Source organism: Phyllostomus discolor, chromosome 13 (assembly GCF_004126475.2).
Source record: "Phyllostomus discolor isolate MPI-MPIP mPhyDis1 chromosome 13, mPhyDis1.pri.v3, whole genome shotgun sequence".
Lineage (NCBI taxonomy): Eukaryota > Metazoa > Chordata > Mammalia > Chiroptera > Phyllostomidae > Phyllostomus > Phyllostomus discolor.
Window position 1 is genome coordinate 60429803 of NC_040915.2, and position 17413 is coordinate 60447215.

The following is a 17413-nucleotide window of genomic DNA, read 5'->3' on the forward strand; positions in this document are numbered from 1 at the left end:
TTTTTCTCATGCCAACGCCCGGTTGGTTCTCTGGCAGACAAATCCTGTTTCCTTTCCCCTCACCCAGCAGGCTGTTTGGCTGTTTTCATTTTGCCCCATCAGGCTCCCTACACTGTGCTCTCTGCTGTGTATCTGAGCTCTCTGAGCATCCCTGGGGCAGGAGCAAAGATTCCACGTCACTGCTCTCCTGGGCTGTCCCGTCTTCAGCCCAACTCTGCTGGTCACAGTGGAGGCTGGCACACACCTTAGAGGGAAACTACACAGGTAAGTTCTGAGTCAGTAAGTTCAGGAAAAACTACACTGGCCTCTGGAGCTCAGGAGAGACAAGGGGACAAACACCTGGAACAGGACCGCAGGAAGGAAGAAGTGGGTGTTGAGCGACCTGGGGAAGAAATTCCTATCGATGATCTCTGTGTCAGTCCTGTGTGGCAGTTGTTGCTTCATCACTCGCCCCAGGTCCACAGCGCTGGAGGCCCACTGGCACACACGGGCTGCTGGCACTGGCGGCCCAGCTCCAACCTGATGTTGATGAATGGCTCTGGGCGTGGGATCCAGGTGTTCTTGTCCCAGGAGTGCAGAAGGGCCTCTGCGTTGGACTGCAGGGTTCGCCGTCCGACCCTCAGTTTCCAACCAAGAGCGGGGGCGACGCGGGGCAGTGGCTGGGTGAACGACCTCCCGGCAGCCCCCTCTGCCCGCCCCTCCCCGGGGCGCCTACGGTGCGGCCCCTTTAAGAGGCCCGCCTGGCTCCGTCAGCCGCCGCGGCCACCGCCCCCCGGCCCTCCCCTTCCTGCGGCGCCGATTGCGGGCCGGGAGGGAGTGTGGCCAGAGCTGGCCGGGCCGAGCGCAGCGCCCGGGGAGGCGGTGGCAGTCCAGACAAGGGCGGCGCGGCAGCGAAAGAGGAGCGCGCAGGCGGCAGCCATGGACTAGCGAACCCGGCCGAGTGGAGTGCAGCTCCGGTCCCGCCCCGCGCCGAGCAGCCCCGCACACAATAGCAAAGCGCGCAGCCCGCGCCCCCCCCGCCCCCCCCGGGCGCGCGTCCGCCCCCAGCAGCGCCCCGCCCCGCCCCGCGCCCGCGCCACCCCGGAGCTGGGCCGCCGCCTCACCTGCCGTCCGGGAGGGGGCGGGCATTGTTCGCCCGCTGCCACCGCCGCCGCCGCTGCCGCGCGGGGCCATGGGGGCCGCCGGGCGCCCCGGGCCGGGCCTGGCGAGGCCGCCGCGCCGCCGTTGAAGCGGGTTCCGCGAGCACCGGGGCGGCGCAGGTGAGACCGACCGCGCCATGGTGGACCCGGTGGGCTTCGCCGAGGCGTGGAAAGCGCAGTTCCCGGACTCGGAGCCGCCGCGCATGGAGCTGCGCTCGGTGGGCGACATCGAGCAGGAGCTGGAGCGCTGCAAGGCCTCCATCCGGCGCCTGGAGCAGGAGGTGAACCAGGAGCGCTTCCGCATGATCTACCTGCAGACGCTGCTGGCCAAGGAGAAGAAAAGCTACGACCGGCAGCGCTGGGGCTTCCGGCGCGCGGTGCAGTCCCCCGACGGCGCCGCTGAGCCCGGTGCACCAGCTCCTCGCCCACCGCCCGCGCCCTCCGACGGCGCGGACCCTCCGCCAGCCGAGGAGCCGGAGGCCCGGCCCGACGGAGAGGGGTCCCCGAGCAAGGCCAGGCCGACGGCTGCCCGCAGGCCCGGGGCCGCCGCGCCCGCCGACCGGGACGACCGGGGGCCCCCCACCAGCGTGGCAGCGCTTAGGTCCAACTTCGAGAGGATCCGCAAGGGCCAAGGCCAGCCCGGGGCGGCCGACGCCGAGAAGCCCTTTTACGTGAACGTCGAGTTTCACCACGAACGCGGGCTGGTGAAGGTCAACGACAAAGAGGTGTCCGACCGGATCAGCTCCCTGGGCAGCCAGGCAATGCAGATGGAACGCAAGAAGTCCCAGCACGGTGCCGGACCGGGCCTGGGAGATGTGCCCAGGCCCGGTTACCGGGGGCGCTCCTCGGAGAGCAGCTGCGGCCTCGACGGGGACTACGAAGACGCCGAGCTGAACCCCCGTTTCCTGAAGGACAACCTGATCAACACCAATGGCGGCAGCAGGCCCCCTTGGCCTCCCCTGGAGTACCAACCCTACCAGAGTATCTACGTGGGGGGCATGATGGTGGAAGGGGAGGGCAAAGGCCCGCTTCTGCGCAGCCAGAGCACCTCGGAGCAAGAGAAGCGCCTTACCTGGCCCCGCAGGTCCTACTCCCCTCGGAGCTTTGAGGACAGTGGAGGCGGCTATACCCCGGACTGCAGCTCCAATGAGAACCTCACCTCCAGCGAGGAGGACTTCTCCTCGGGCCAGTCCAGCCGGGTGTCCCCGAGCCCCACCACCTACCGCATGTTCCGGGACAAGAGCCGCTCGCCCTCCCAGAACTCACAGCAGTCCTTCGACAGCAGCAGCCCCCCCACACCACAGTGCCAGAAGCGGCACCGGCAGTGCCAGGTCGTGGTGTCAGAGGCCACCATCGTGGGAGTTCGTAAGACTGGGCAGATCTGGCCCAGTGATGGGGACAGCTTGTCTAGCAGGCTGCCTCAGGATGGCACCTTCCATGGAGACACAGGTGGGTACCTCCACCAGCTTAGGTGGGCACACCAGCACCCTGGCTGGAAACCATTGAGCCAGCAGGAGGGAATTAGGAGAGGGACGGTGGAGGGCGAGGAACAGGGAGGTACGTATAGGAGTGGATTTCTGACACTGTCAGGGACAGGAGGGGTTCATGCCGATCCCCCGTCTGAGCAAACTCCATCCCTGCCTTCCTTCTGAATGCAGGTTCCCAGGGCTAGGAAGGGAATCGGGTTGGGAGGGGTGGTGTGTGGGGTGGTAGGCGGCTTGTTCCTTTGGTTCTAAAGTGTGCTGCTTCGTGTCGGGACCAGGGTGCTCTGGGCAGTCATCTCCTGGTTCTCCGCTCCCTCCATGCCAGGTGGTAGGGATGGTGTAAATAGGGGTCATCTCGGCCACCTCTGTCAGACGGTTTGTCAAGGGTTGATGTGTGTCTCAGGCAGTCCCAGCCCTCTTGTCCTGTGACACGCTTGGGGAACTCAAGATGCGTTCGCTGCTCCCAGGCCATGGAAGTGTCAGGTTTGCTTGCTAACCACCAGCAGGTGGAAATATGAATTAGAAGGAAGTGTGGTGTCCTGACGCGTGTGGCTCAGTGCGTTGGGTATCGTCTCCCGCAAAGCGAAGGGTCGCTGTTTTAATTCCAGGTCAGGGCACACGCCTGGATTGCAAGTTTGGTTCCTGATCAGGTGTGTATGAGAGGCAACCGACTGATGTTTCTCTCCCTCTCTTTCTCCCTCCCTTCTCCTCTCCTTAAAACAAATTTTTTTAAAAGAAGGAAGTGAGGTGACAGGTAGTTCTGACTCAGTGGGCCGCTGGAAGTGAGCGGGGGTGTAGATTTTATCCGGAGCTGAAGCAGAGCCACACCTGTTCGGATAGGCCCGGCTCTGGTGGGAGAGCTCACCGCCATTACTCACCCACAGGCTTCTCTGCGCGGCTCCTCCCAGCTCCGTGCTCTGGTCCCTCATGGAGTCCTTGCCTCCTCACTGAACCAAGGATGAGTGCCCACCAGTGCTTATTTTAGGCTCCCAACCCACGGTCTGGCCCTGACCCTCCGATTAAACCCATGGGATTGTGTATACAACTTCCGGACTGTGTACAAACACCATTGGTGTTGGGGTGATGGGACTGGGTTTTGAGGTTTGTCACTGGGGTAAGCAGAGGGTGGGTGTGGGGCTGGCAGGAGCCTCCTGGAGTCCTGGTCCCTGCCGGGCTGGTCCCGTTTTCCACTCCACTGATTCCCCTTTTTCTGCTGATGGAGTTGCGGGTGCTTCCTTCGTCGGAATCCCCTTGAAACCAGCAAGGCTGTTTCTGGCTCTGTGAGCCAGCCGCCTTTCTGTGATCGGCACTCACTCTGTCCTGTTTGGTGTAGGTGCATCCAGTAGATGGTTTTCCATCTGCAGTTGGGGGTGGTTGCCTTGTGCTGTCCTGACCTGTGGCTGGGCTCAGCCATGTCCCCTCGGTCCTTCAGAGGGGCAGGGGTGGGGTGGGGTGGAAGGCTGTAGTATTTAGAAACCTGCTTTGCAGACACATCAGCTGGTCCAGGGTCTGGAGGATTGCCCTGTGGTCAGCGGGCACCAGCCTCATTTGGCCAGCTGTCGGCCGAGCGAGCCAGCTCGGACTGGCCCTGAGAGCTGTGGCGCGGAAGGACGTTATTAACAAAGAGGAACATATCAGACCTGCAATCTGAAGTGACGTTCCCTTGCCGGCAGGGGATTCCGAGTTTCCGGAGAGTGCCCCCCCGCCCCCTCATCAGCTCCCCCGGCCTGCCTCTGAGACCCTGGCCCTGGAAATGGCGGAGGAGTTAATTTTACAATTTGGGCTTCCCTGTTGGGACTTTCTGGATCCTTCTCTGAATGTCCTTAAGGTCCCACATTCTGTCTCCTGTTAGGTTTTTATACTCCTGGTTGTTTTAGCTCCGGGAGCCTTTAAACTCTGCACCAGCACTGTCTTCTGAGGGTTGTGGCTGGCGGGGCGGGAGGGACCCTGCTCTGGCTCAGCCATCTGTCCCTGTCCCAACTGTTCACTAATGTTCTTTAGATGGCCGTGGAGCTTGCTGGCCAGGGCTGCGCCTCCAAAAAGGGGCGAAGAGGAAAATGCCAGGGTGGGGAGGGAGTGGAAGTCACCCTAATTCTTCACAGCAGCAGACACGGGGGTCTGGATCCAATACTGTCAGAATCCCTCTGGATGAGTGGGTCCTCACATTTCTGAGCTGGGGGACACTGGTGTTTGAGAGAAGGAGCTGAAATGACCACGAGCCACTGTGTGCCGGGCATGCTGACAGTGTGCTCCCTGCAGGGTCCCTCTTGGGCTCTTACGTCACCGCTCGGCGGGGCCGCCCATCCAGAAAGAAGGATGCAACCAGGAAATGGCAGAGCTGGCATTTTGGGCCCCTGTGGGATTGCAGAGCTGTTCCTTCTAGAATGCAGTGGCCTTAGGGTGTTCCTCCGACCTTCCTCCCTGCGCCAGAAAGCGTGACTGGGTTGGCCCAGGGGGTGTTACAGGCCCCGCCCTTTGTACAGTGTGGTCCTGGCCACCTGGGAGCTCATGAGTTGATAGGAGAGAGGAACACACACCTCACTTCTGTGTTCAGAGGGAGGTCAGGGGAGCTTCCACAAGCAGCAGCATGGGGGAAGGGCCCTGCAGGTCCACACCAGTCTAGCAGCAGAGGGTGAGGCAGCCGTCCGCCCCCAGGAGCAGGGAGAGCAACGGCGCGGGGCCACCCATTTCTGCCCTCTGTGACTCTGGACTGTGTGCTTTTTTGTGGTAAAATATACATAACGTGAAATGTACCTGAGCCCATTTTAGCCGCTTTGACTTGCCCAGTTCAGTGGGATTCCCGTCCATTCACGTTGCTGTGTTTCCACCGCCACTGGCACCACTGCCGTCCCCACCGCTCCTCCTCCCGCAGAACTGGAGTCCTGCACCCACTGGACGACGGCTCCCATTTCCCCGCCCTCGGCCCCTGGCAGCAACCGCGCGACTTTTGTTTCTGTGGCGTGACTATTCTGGATACCGCGTGTAAGTGGAATGACCCAGTGTCTGTGCCCCTGTGTCTGGCACAACATCGCCAGGTTTCTCATCCATGCGGCAGCACAGGCTGCGTTTGGAAGGCAGGGATGCCTGGCCCATTCCGGGTCTCCCGTGGAGCCTGAGTCAGAGCCAGACACAGCACCTACCGGAGGATCCCTCCCTCCTGTCACCGCTCTGGGGTGGGGACTGGGAGACTGGGAAGGCGAGCCTGGCTTGGGAAACGGCTTATCAGCGGCACCTCTCTCTCCCTGCTCTGTCCCAGCCCTTCAACTTCCCCGGGAGTAATCGGCCAGCCTGGCCTGAGAGAGGAGGCCAGCGGACTCCAGGGCCTTTCCTTTTTTAGTCCCTTTTCAGCCCGAGGAATTCTAAATCTGGACACCCAGCCCCATGTGCCGCTCAGCCCCATCCAAGTGTCCACGGTGAGCTGTGCCCCCCAGATCTCGTGGTCCTGTGTGGGCTCTCCTGCAACTTGCCACCCTGTGTTTTCACGTTTATTAAGCAGCTTGTTTGCCCTCTGGGTCCTGGTAACGTGTTGTTACCAGAATGATTACAGCTTTGTTTTTCCCTGGGATGACTGAATGGACCAGTGACCAGTCGGAGTGAGTAACTGTGGGGCAGTGGAAGGTCACCCCATGCCTGGCGCTGGCTCCATCATCTCTGTGGACCAGAGCCTGTGGTCACCTCTAAATTGAGTACAGGCTCCACTCTGTGAACAGAGGAAGAGTGGACAGAGTCTTGAGGGCACTTAAGTCATCAACAGGGTGGAAACGAAGTCCAGATCGAATTTTATAAGTGTGTCTTGGCTCGGGAAGGATGACTTTCCTGTTTTGGGAACAGAGGGATGCATTCCAGAACCTTCCACTAAAGAAGGGGCCGGAGTGCTGTTGATTTGCATGGGTCCAGGAGAACGTGCCTTTCCCATTTCTCCCCTTTGCCTCATTTGTTGCTTCAGTAGCCAGCCCGCACCCCTGGCTGGGAGTCCCGTAGCCCAGAGGACCTGTGTGTGTGTGACTGCCGTCCTCACCGGGGCAGAGACTCGGGGTGAGCCAAGTGCTGGGGCCCACCCAGGAAGGGGACACAGCAGTGCCTGGGACCGGGCGCAGCTCGCTCCTGTGGTTGGAGGGGGCTCCTCGGTCACAGTGCTGGGGTGGGCATCTCCAGTGTGGTTTTGTGTTGCAAAACAGCAGGCTTGATCCTGACTGAGGCTCCTTTTTAGGTCACGGTTGGCGGGGGAGGACCCCCATTGAGTTCACCGCCCTGACTGGAACACAGTCCCTGTGACTCATGTAGGGCATTTTCCTTTGGAAAAAATGTAGCGATTCTCATTAAGCTGTGCTATTTATGAAACGTGTGATGGGTTTTGTTTTTGTGGTAAAATACACATCATGAAATGTGCCACTTCACACTCCGTTGAGGGTGCAGTTCAGCGGCACGAAGTACGGTTGCATCGCCGTGCGACCGTCACCACCGTCCGCCTCCAGCACCTTCTCATCCCTCCAGCCAGAAACTCTGTCCCCACGAAGCAATGACTCACCTTCCTGTGTCCTGCCCCAGCAGCCACCACTCTTCTTTCTGTCCCCACGGATTTGCTTATCCTGGGCACCTGGTGTAAGCGGGATCACGTGTTTGTCCTCCGGTGTCTGGTGCATTTCACTCACCCAGGGTTCCGAAGTTGAGAGCAGCATTCTCGTCCTTCACTCCCTGGCTCTGGTCCATAATAGGTGTTCTCTTTAGGGAAATGGCAGTTGGTGACAATAGTGGTTCCGTGGCTTTCACACCCACGTTTCTGAAGTGTCCCAGTGCACTAGTTGGCTAAGGCTTCCATCACAAAGTATCACAGACTGGGTGGCTTCAACTGCAGAAAGGTATTTCCTCGCAGTTCTGGAAGCTGGAAGTTCAAGGTCAAGGTGCTGTCCTCTTGCTGCATCTTCACTGGGTGTCCCTGTGTGCACGTGCACCCCTGGTTTTTTTTCAGTGTGGCTAAGTCCCCTCCCCTCCCCTTTTCCATCGTCCCCTGAGGATATGCTTATTGATGTGAGAGAGAGAGGGAGGGAGGGAGGGCACACCCATCGGCTGCCTCCCATACTTGCCCTGACAGGGGACTGAACCCACAACCTTTCGGTTCATGGGAGGGCGCTCCGACCCACTGGGCCACCCGGCCAGGGCCAAGTATCCTTTTCTTACAAGTTCACTAGGCAGATTGGAGTGGAGCCCACCCTAGCAACCAGCCCCACTTTCACATGATCACCGCTGTGAAGACCCTGTCTCCATATCCCGTCCCACGCTAAGATCCTGGGGGCCGGGACTTCCGCACACGAGCTCAGGGGGAGTGCCGTTCAGCCCGCCACACCCGGCCTCGCTGGGCAGCAGAGGAAGGGGCCGTGTTTTGGGAGGATGCGCGTCCAGCGTTGGGTGGCGGGGCCTGGACAGCGCTGCGGGGCGCCCGGGGAAGCGTCCTCCGGCTCTGTGCTGCCTGCCCTCACGGTCCTCATGTTCAGACCTGTCGTTGCCGAGGCTCTTGCTCTCAGCTGTCTTTAAACGTGAAAATTTTTATTAAGACAGCGTTTTTAATGTACATTTTTATCCCGGTTTCTACCTGCCCTTCCTTCACAGAGGGGCCGCCTCTCCCTGTCCAGTCAGTCGAAGGGCCAGACTGAGCATCTATTCTCCGAGGGAGGGAGGTCCCTTCTTGCTGTCGGCTTTCTTCGTGACTTTGAGGAAAGGCTCGTCTCCAAGGGCCTTGTCCTTTAAAACTAGCGCACAAAACGAAACCTCCGTCCTGTTCTAGCATCTCCCCTGACCTCGCGTCTCCCTCTGACCAGACTTGCAGCTGTTTCCTGTTAATCCTGCGTCTGTCTGCCTTGCTCCTTCAGGGTGGGGAGGCCCTGGGGACAAGGACAGAGTCTGTGCCGCTGCGTGTGCAGCACTTCAGGCCTGTCACCGTGTGCGATGTGACGGCAGTGACGTGAGCCCCACTGGGCCTGTGTCCTTGGCGCTGTGCTCGTGAGTCAGAAATGGAAGAGACCCCGTCTCTGCAGCTTCTGTTCACTCAGACCCTCCCCGGTTCGGGCCCGCCCCTCTGAACCCCATCTGATAAGCGGTGGCGGATTTTCGGGGGCCCGATGCTGCAGGTGCTCCAGCCAGGAAGCCTGTTGGCTTGGGCGATTATCCGGAGATTAGCTTTCCTCCTTTGCTGAGCCTTGGGCTTTCCTGCTAAACCTTACAGAGCGTCTCGAGTTCTCAGACTGGGGCCTCCTAATTAGTGTCTTGGATTCTGTTGCTCACTCCTGCGACCTTGCAAAATGACAGTGGACGGGGTGGTGGCTGGGGCCTGAGGGAGACGTGGCTGGTGGGTTCACAGACACGCGTGCTGAGGTCTGGGTCAGGGAGACTGCAGTGCCCCTCCTGTGGGGGGGGTGGACGCTGTTTCCTGTGTCCTCAAAACATTCCTGTGAGGTGGCTGGAGGAAGACTATTATCGTAATTATACGCCATCGGCTGATTGGGTCCGAGGGCGTGTGAGACAGACGCACAGACCTAAAATAACCTGCCGCGGGTCAGCGGCCAGTGGAGGGGCTGGGGCTGGCCTCTCGCCTCAGAGGGTGGGTGAGGTCATCCCAGGAGAGTGGGCACAGAGCGACCCCCAGAAGTGGAGGGGGTCTCGACCAGTTGTTTTGCAAATGTGTTTGGGGACCTGCTGTGTGAGACAGGGATGGTGCTGAGTGTCAGGAGACAGGCCTCCTAGCAGGTCATCTTCGGTCTGGCCGGGAGACAGCCACGTAAGCCCGTAGGTAACCCTGTAAGCCTACGTGCTCTGATAGGAATCTCCTGGCCTTGGCCTTCCAGCAGGTCTGCTGAGGTGTCAGCCATCCAGGGATGTTATTTGGCAAATCTGCCAGAAAAAGGACTTTTTCCGATGTCCCATCCATCCTCCTGGGGTGCTTTGCTAAGACCCCTCCAACTAGTGGTGTGGACAGGAACCGAGAGGACAGGTGTGCGGAAGGACACCGCCCTTCTCCCTGCTCGTGCCTCTGACAGTCAAGGGCTGGGGAGAAGGGGCTGGGGCGTGCTGACCTGCCCAGCGGTGAGCAGGTTGGGGAGATGCTGAGGGACAGTGCCTGGTTGGGGAGGTGATGGAGGTGGCTGGCCTTTTGTACACAGTGTCAGGGGTGTGGCCTGGTAAGCAAGGTTGGGGACCAGGGAGGGCTGGAAAGGAGCCATGTCCATGGCCAGGAGACAGCCAGGGGGGCGCCGGAAGATGAGGGAGAGACCTGCTGGGCCAGACCGAGCAGGGCCCGGCCGGCAGAGCCAGGGACGGACAGCCTGAGGGGCTCCTCGACTCGAGTGCTTCTGTTGGCTCCAGAAGAGCTTTTGAGGATTCACTTCACCTGAAGTGCCTGACTGGCCCCTTTTAGAAAATGCTGCTGGGACCGACTAGGAAAGCCAGTAGAACAGGAAGAGATTTTTCTGCTTGTAACATCTGCACGTAATCTTGCATGTAACATGGTAAGCATTCTAGAAGTCACCATCTAGAAGCAACATATATCCACCTGGTGCGAGGGAAAAACACAGACTTTGAAGGTGGAAGGTGGGGACTTGCTCAGGAGCCAGCATGTGGCCTTGTGCCGGGATTTAATTGTCAGCCGGAGAGGACGCCCCTGCCTGGGAGGCCTTGTGGGAGCATGAGTACCCAGAGTGGGTTGTCTGGGGGGGCAGGGGGGACCTGGCCTCCTCTCTAGTCTCTCAGAGTCTCCCCTCGGGCACCTAATGTTAGTTGATTGAACACCACTTAGCAAGAGGTTTTAAAGGAGAAATGCATAATTCAGTAGATTCACCCTCTTGACTCAGTGAGAGTGTCTGGTATGAGCTCATGGGGGGCTGAGGGGTCTGCTCTGGCCTTCACACCCCTCTGTTCCTCTCATGGTGTGTCCTCCTGGGCTGAGTGGGATTCTTCCATCCTGAGAGTACGGCATGTGTGTTTCTGTGCTGTGGCCCCGGTGAAAGCCAGCTACTTCATCTGGCGTGAAGTCCCATCAGCCGGGGTATCAGGGGCCATGCACTGTGCTGAGGCCATGTCACCCCCCTGTGGGGCGCCATGGGGTCCCCTTGCAGGACTCCTGGACTGCTTGGCCTGGTGGCTTTCAAGGGCCTTGGAAGCTAGGAGCTGAAGGAAGACAGAGATCCTTTGATTTTTCTCACAGAGCTCCCCTGCCCCATGTTTGTAGAGGGAAGACTTAGGACCACTTTGTTCTCATTTTTAGTGATTGTGAGGCCCTAAGAGAGGAAGTAAAAACCACAGTCTTTCTGCCCTAGCTGGCGTAGCTCAGTGGATTGAGCATAGGCCTGCGAACCAAAGGATCGCTGGTTCAATTCCCAGTCAGGGCGTATGCCTGGGTTGTGGGCCAGGTCCCCAGTAGGGGGTGTGTGAGAGGCAACCACACATTGATATTTCTCTCCCTCTCCTTCTCCTTCCCTTCCTCTCTCTCCAAAAATAAATAAATCTTTAAAAAAACACCACAGACTTTCTTATTTTAATAGAAAATAAAGGAGGAAGACAGGAAGCTCCGAAAATCATTAATGCTTTGGCATATCCGTGCTCCGTCTGCGGATTTCTAAGGGCTTTGCTTCCTTCAGCCATGATCCCCTCCCTCCCCCAGCCCTGGGCACCTGCCACCCTACTTCCCGAGTCTGTAGATTTGCCTCCTCTGGACATTTCACGTGAATGGAATTGTGTAACACGCAGCCTTTGTGTCCGGCTTCTCTCACGCAGAGTAAGGCCTGTTTCAGGGCTCACCCTCGTCATGGCCCACCTCAGGGCGGCATTGCTGTTTGCCGCCGGATGTTACTCCAGAGGGTCTTTCCCAGTGCAGGTGGTTGGGCCCTGATCGTTCTCCGGCTGTCTCTGCTGGCTCACAGGGGTCCTGTGTGGGGCGAGGGGATGCTGGAGGGCTCGTGATGGCGGGGAGTCTCGGGGCTCACCGGGGAAGGGTGGCGGGCAATTGAGCTTGTTTCAGCCTCCGGCCCAGGGGCTCCTCCTCTCGGCCTGTGCACCAGACCCTGTCACCTGAAACGTGCTCTACGTGTGCTTTCCTCACTTGAAAAGGTTGCCGCTTTCCAGCGTCCCTGAATGTGGGAAGAGGAGGACGATGCACACGCCGCCTGCCCGTCAGCCGCTATCCGCAGCACCAGGGTCCCACAGAGCCTGCCTCACCCTTTTCCCTTATTTTCATTGTTTGTCTTTTTAGTTGTGGAACAAACTGCACCTAACGTAGAATTTACCGCGTTAACCATTTAGCAGTGTAGAACTCAGAAGTGCTCGCTCTTCAGTGTTTCTCAAAAGGCAGAGCTGATGGGAAAACACGGATCTGTCCTTTCGGACCGGGTGCCTCCCCCAGCATCCTAGGAAATGGCCAGGTGGTTCAGGCTCAGCCCTGGACTGGGTGGCGGAGCCTGTGGACCCGGGTGGGAGCAGGGACCAGAAAGGGACCACGGCAGAGCCGTGGAGTGAGTGTGCAGGAGGGGAGGCCTCCCACCTGTCCTGTGGCAGAGGGGGCGGGGCAAGAGATCATGGTCCTCGCAGCCTGGAGTGGGCAAGAGCCCCAAGGATGGAAGAGGATGGAAGTGGTCCAGCATGCACAGGAAATGGCAGAGTCTGTCCGGACACCTGGTGTAAGATGTGGGCCGTGGGGGAGGCCAAGGTGGACGGGAGGGCTGGGCAACGCTGTGCAGGACCCAGGCGCCAGGATGGGGGCAAGTTGTGTTTGCTTGGACCGGGGCAGGGAGCCACTGAAGGTTGCTGCTGAGCAGGGGAGAGGGCGCCTTTGGAGCTCCGCCTCAGGAAGGGGCATCTGGTGTGGTGTGGGAGATGGCCCGGTGGGGGCTGGGGCACCTGGAGTTGTTGTCTGGGGTGGGGGTGGGGTGGGGGGAGGATGGAGAGAACACGAGTGAGCTGACAGGTAGGGGGTGACTGGGGGAAGGGAGGCGAGCCTGGGGTGGTGATGGCTGTGCTGGAGGGCCTCGGGTGGGCAGCCGGCTGGGGCCTCTGGGAGAAAGGGCCAAGCTGCGAAGGAGGAGGAGGGCTGGAGCAGGCCTGGGGCCTTGCATGTCTGGGGGGCGTGAGAGAGAGAGGAGGAGTCTGAGACGAGGAGGCGAGAAGGGTGGCGGGCGTTAATGTCACAGAAGGGTCGAGGGAGGGGCCCTCCAGGAGACCGTGGGGAGGAGCTGCGAGTGGGCAAGGGAGGAACCTGAGTGCTGCGCATGGGCTGCTGTGCCCAGGATTCGGGCAGGGGGGAGGTGAGGGGTATTTGTGTGGTTAGGAGTTTGGGACCAGGGTTGGGGGGTCTGAGTGCTCCCTCAGCATCCACCTGTGGGACTGCCCAGTTCCTGGGGCATGGCCACGCCCCCGTCTGTGGGAGGAGCAGCCCAGACACTGCCTGCCGAGAAGGTGACCGATGCGACAGGGTCCCTGGGGGTAGATGGCCCAAGTGGGGCTCCAGGGAGCTGATTCAGTGGGGGGGGGGTGTCTCGTAGGGAGGTTGGCAGCCCAGCAGAGGTGGCCAGGTTGTGACGCCCGGGGTGACATGGACTTGTGGGAGTCGGGTCACTAGGGCCTGGCGATAGGGAGGGGAGTGAGTGGGGAGACGATTAGGAGCAGAGGGATGTAGGTGGCAGTTAGACAAGAACGCAGGTTCTGGAAGCCCGGGTGGGGGCCCCAGAGGAGGCCTGAGAGGGGACAGGGAGGTGGGCCTTGGGGCTGGCACGAAGGGAGGTGGTGGGCAAGGGGACTCGAAGGGTGGCAGTGGCAGTGGAGTCCCCGCGGCCGAGGCAGAGGGAAGGTGGGGAGGAGGAACGCAGCCATGAGCCTGTGCTCATGGGGCAGTGGTCTGAGTTCTAAGACTGCCGTGCACTTGGGTTGGCCTGCGGGTGTCAGGTTGGGAGGCCCCGTGGCCGGCATCTTGTCTCGGAGTCGTCACACGGGCCTGTCCTCGCCCTCCGAAGCAGCTGGGGAGCTGCTGTCACTGCCCTGAGCAGCCTGGGCCGTGATCACCAACATAAGTCTGGTTTCCTCTCCCGTGGTATTCCTCTAGCGGCCAGATGGTGTGATTCCCTGAAGCAGACTCTTCTCCATGGAAGAGCGAGCAAGGCCAAGGCCCCAGCAAGGGCCGGACGAGGCTCTAGAAAGAGGTGTGTGAGGAAGTGTGGGAGACTTGGTCCCAGCTCGCCTTTGTCATCTCCTGGCTTCCCAGCCCTGTGAGTGCTGTGCTTGCTTATTTATCCCTGCAAAGTCTGCAGTGTCGGGTTCCAGGAACTCTGGCAAGGAAGTCCAGGAAGGTTAATGGGCTGAGACCCGGCCCGCCGGCCGTCAGGGAACGGCACTGTGTTCTAGCTGCTCAGGAAGTGTGGGGCTTTCTTGTGGGAGTGTCCACTGTGTTGGGCTGGGCAGCCAGGTGCCCAGACAGCCAGCGAGGGGCATGCTGTCTGATTCACAGGTGCAAGCTGTCACAGCCTCAGTTGGGTGCAGTTGGCAGGGACATGGCCACTAGAACCAGAGTGTCCTGCCCGGCCGTCCCATGAGTGTAGGGGATATATTTGGGAGGAGAATGCAAGATGGGTGATTCTTTTCCTCTCCTTTCTCCCTGGTCCTCAAAACACTGAGCTCCCTCAGGTATGTGAGTTAATCAGTCACCCCTAAGGGAGGAGGGTCACTCCATGTTTATGGGACTCTGAGACAGGACATGACTGGGCTTGACTGTTAATGAGACCTTGGACATCAAAGGCTGAGGCGGGACTTTCTCGTGGGGATGTCATGGCGTGAGCCCAGACACCCACGCAGCCCTGAGCTCGGGCTCTTGGGCTGTAAGCTTTCAATGATTGACATCTGGGGGACGTGGGTTTTTTTGGTTCCTGTCTGGAAGGCTGGTCTGTTATTAAGGACTAGAAGCTTCAGGGAGACAGGTTTCTGCTCAGTGTTGAGGAAGATTTTCTTTCCTTTCTGACTTCCTATAAAATCGTATCTATAATTACTTTATGTAGCAGAGATCTCGCTGTTGTGCGGGCTAAAAGATATTATTGCTTTTCCTCCCACCTTCTAAGATCTTCTGGCTGGGCGAATAATCAAATTAAGAGAGACAGATTAACAGGAGGAAATCAAATTTTAATACATGTGCATGGGGAATTCACATAGGCCTAAACATTCCAAAGACTGTGATGCAACCTTGAGTATAGGAGACATTTTGGACGAAGGAGAGAGGAGGTGGGGGAATATTAGATTTCAGAAGTGAGAATGGCTGGTTTACGGGCAGTTGAGGAAGACTTGCCCATTTGTGGCAGGAAAATCCTTGCCAGGCGACTCAGCAATGGGGTGGGGTGCGTGGGGCTGCCAAGGAAACAGGCTTGGAGCCCTCCCACCAGGGTGAGGACTCTCAACGTGCTGAAGCCAAGGTTGCCTTTGCAAACCAGGTTTCTCTGTCTGAACCACTTGGGCAGGGAAAGGGGAGGGTCACGAGGTTCCTCCTGAGTCTTCTGTCTTAATAAAAAGCTTAAAGTCAGTGTCGCAAAAGGGCAGCTTCCGGGCCGTGGGACTTTGGTTCACTTCACTGCGTGCTTGGGTGTCCCGCTTTTCTCAATTAACAGGAACATTTTTTGTTTTACTAACTAGTTTATAAACGTTTTTAGTGGCCACATTATTACTTTGTAAAAGTTATAGTTTAGTTGATCTACTTTTAATAATTTTGTTGGAAATTTAAAGTGTTTACTGTATGTAGTTGGTTATTATGTTTCAGTGCATTATTTAGTTTATTTTTTATGTTTGTTTAGAGGGAGGGGAAGGAAGTGGGGGCGGGGGGGAGAAACATCAGTGCAAGAGGGAAACGTTGATTCGTTCAGACTGGGGGATTGAACCCTCAACCTAGGCATGTGCCCTGGCTGGGAATCGAACTGACGACCTCTTGGTTTGCAGGATGACTGAGCCAACTGAGCCACACAGGCTGGGGCAGTGCATTTATTTCTAAAAAAAGCTTTATCATGATATAATTCACCTACCATACAGTTCACCCATTTAAAGTGTATAAGCCGATAGTTTTGATATATTATTACATTAACTTTTAAGAGTTGTGGTTATATAAGGGTTACCTTTTTAACGTTTTATTTTTTTATTGACCACTTTTTATTGTACAGTTTGGTGGTGTGAAACACGTTCTCACTGTTTGACCACCATCACCACCATCCATCTCCAGAGCTCTCTTCATCTTGCAGAACTGAAACTCTGTCCTCATTAAGCGATAACGCCCCACCCCACCCCACTCCCAGCCTCCGACAACCACCATTCCACTTTCTGACTCTGTGAGTTTGTCTGTCCCCGGGACCTCATATAGAAGTAGAATCACACATTATTACCATCTTATTTCCTTTTTTAAAAAATGTATGGATTTTAGCAGAGATAGGAAGGTGGGGGGAGAGAGAGAGAGAAACATCAGTTTGTTGTTCTGCTCATTCATGCATTCATTGCTTGCTTCTCATGTGTGTCCTGGTCAGGGATGCAACCTCGATGCGTCAGGACGATGCTCCAGCCGACCGCGCTGTGCAGCCGGCCTGTCTTCTTTTCGTTTAAGCGTGAGGTTCTCGAGGTCCGGCCGTGGGGTAGCATGTACTAGAATATCCTTCCTTTTCAAGGCTGAGTAATATCCCGTTGTTTGTATTGACCACATTTTGTTTCAAGTGTGCCATTCAGTGGATTCGTTGTGTTCTGTGAATGTGTTTATGGGGATTTCTGTTCGCGCTCCTGCCTCCTTCCACCACGGTGGGCGTCTGTCAGTGGACCTGCCCAGAGGTGTGGAGGGTTTTAAAACTGTTGGTATCTGCTGGCAAACGGCCTTCCAGAAACACATTCCAGTTTACCTTTGGTTTCAAAGTTAATCTTCTGCTCTTCTTTGACTTCTTTCTTGCTTTTGTTCTTTTTGCAAGACTTTACCTGGGTAATTCCATCAGGTGATAAAAAGGTTGAGTCAGGTGGGACCTTCCCAAATCCAAAACTGATCTGGGTGTTTTGTCTAGACAAGCAGGAGCGGAGGTTAATGTTTGCTCTAGGGGGCCTCTGCCCTACACCAGGCCCCACCGTAACTCCTGGTTCCTTGATGCTCTTGGAAGCAGGAGAGGCCCTGAGCTGGGGCCGCCAGGGAAGGCCCTGGAAGCTACTGGCCATGTGACAGTTCATCGTCAGCTCGGTGGTGCTTGGTGGGGCAAGAACTCCCTGTTCCCTGGGTTATCATGAAACTTGCTGGTTTATGGCTGCCCTGGACTGCTTGTAACTGAATCTGAAAAGCATTTTGGCCTCTTTTCTGTACATTCCGGCCAATGACTCGGTTTGCTAGATAGCATTGTCCAGCCGGTTCTGTCCTGTGGAGTTCCTGCCTGGCTGGCAGGGAAGCTCCAAGGAAACCGAATGCTCTGGTGGAAAAGGGGTTTTACAGAAGGGAGGTGTCGCTGCTCTCGGCCGGAGAAGCAGGCAGAGGCCAGGCCAGGGCAGTAGGATGCTGCTGGGTTTTGTCAGGTCGGACACCTCCCTGTGCCTGAGGACTGGCAGCGTGCAGACTGTGTGGCCGCGTAGGTTGGAGGTGAGGGCAGACATGGCAAGGCTGCCTTTGGAGGGAGGGCGGTGGGTGTGACGGGCCTGGGGCGGACGAGAGAGGAATGCGTGTTTCTGTGATGCTGACGGCGGTCTCACACCGCCGTGGGTGTCCATGTAATTCGCCGCGGCCGGGAGCCAGCAGCTCAGGAGTCCTCGCGTCCCCAGATCGTG

At 57.9% G+C, this 17413-nt stretch overlaps 1 protein-coding gene across 2 annotated transcripts in view; it reads left to right on the forward strand.

The window, feature by feature from the left end:
* Positions 1 to 779: 779 nt before the first annotated feature.
* Positions 780 to 17413, forward strand: part of BCR (BCR activator of RhoGEF and GTPase) — a 107135-nt gene continuing 90501 nt past the window's right edge. Inside the window, exon 1 of one of the 2 annotated variants that reach the window (XM_028527506.2) lies at positions 780 to 2588. In XM_028527506.2, coding sequence (XP_028383307.1) covers positions 1277 to 2588 — 1312 coding nt within the window. In that variant the 5' untranslated portion in view covers positions 780 to 1276. The remainder of the gene's footprint in view (positions 2589 to 17413) is intronic. The other variant, XM_036014371.1, reaches the window with a different exon arrangement.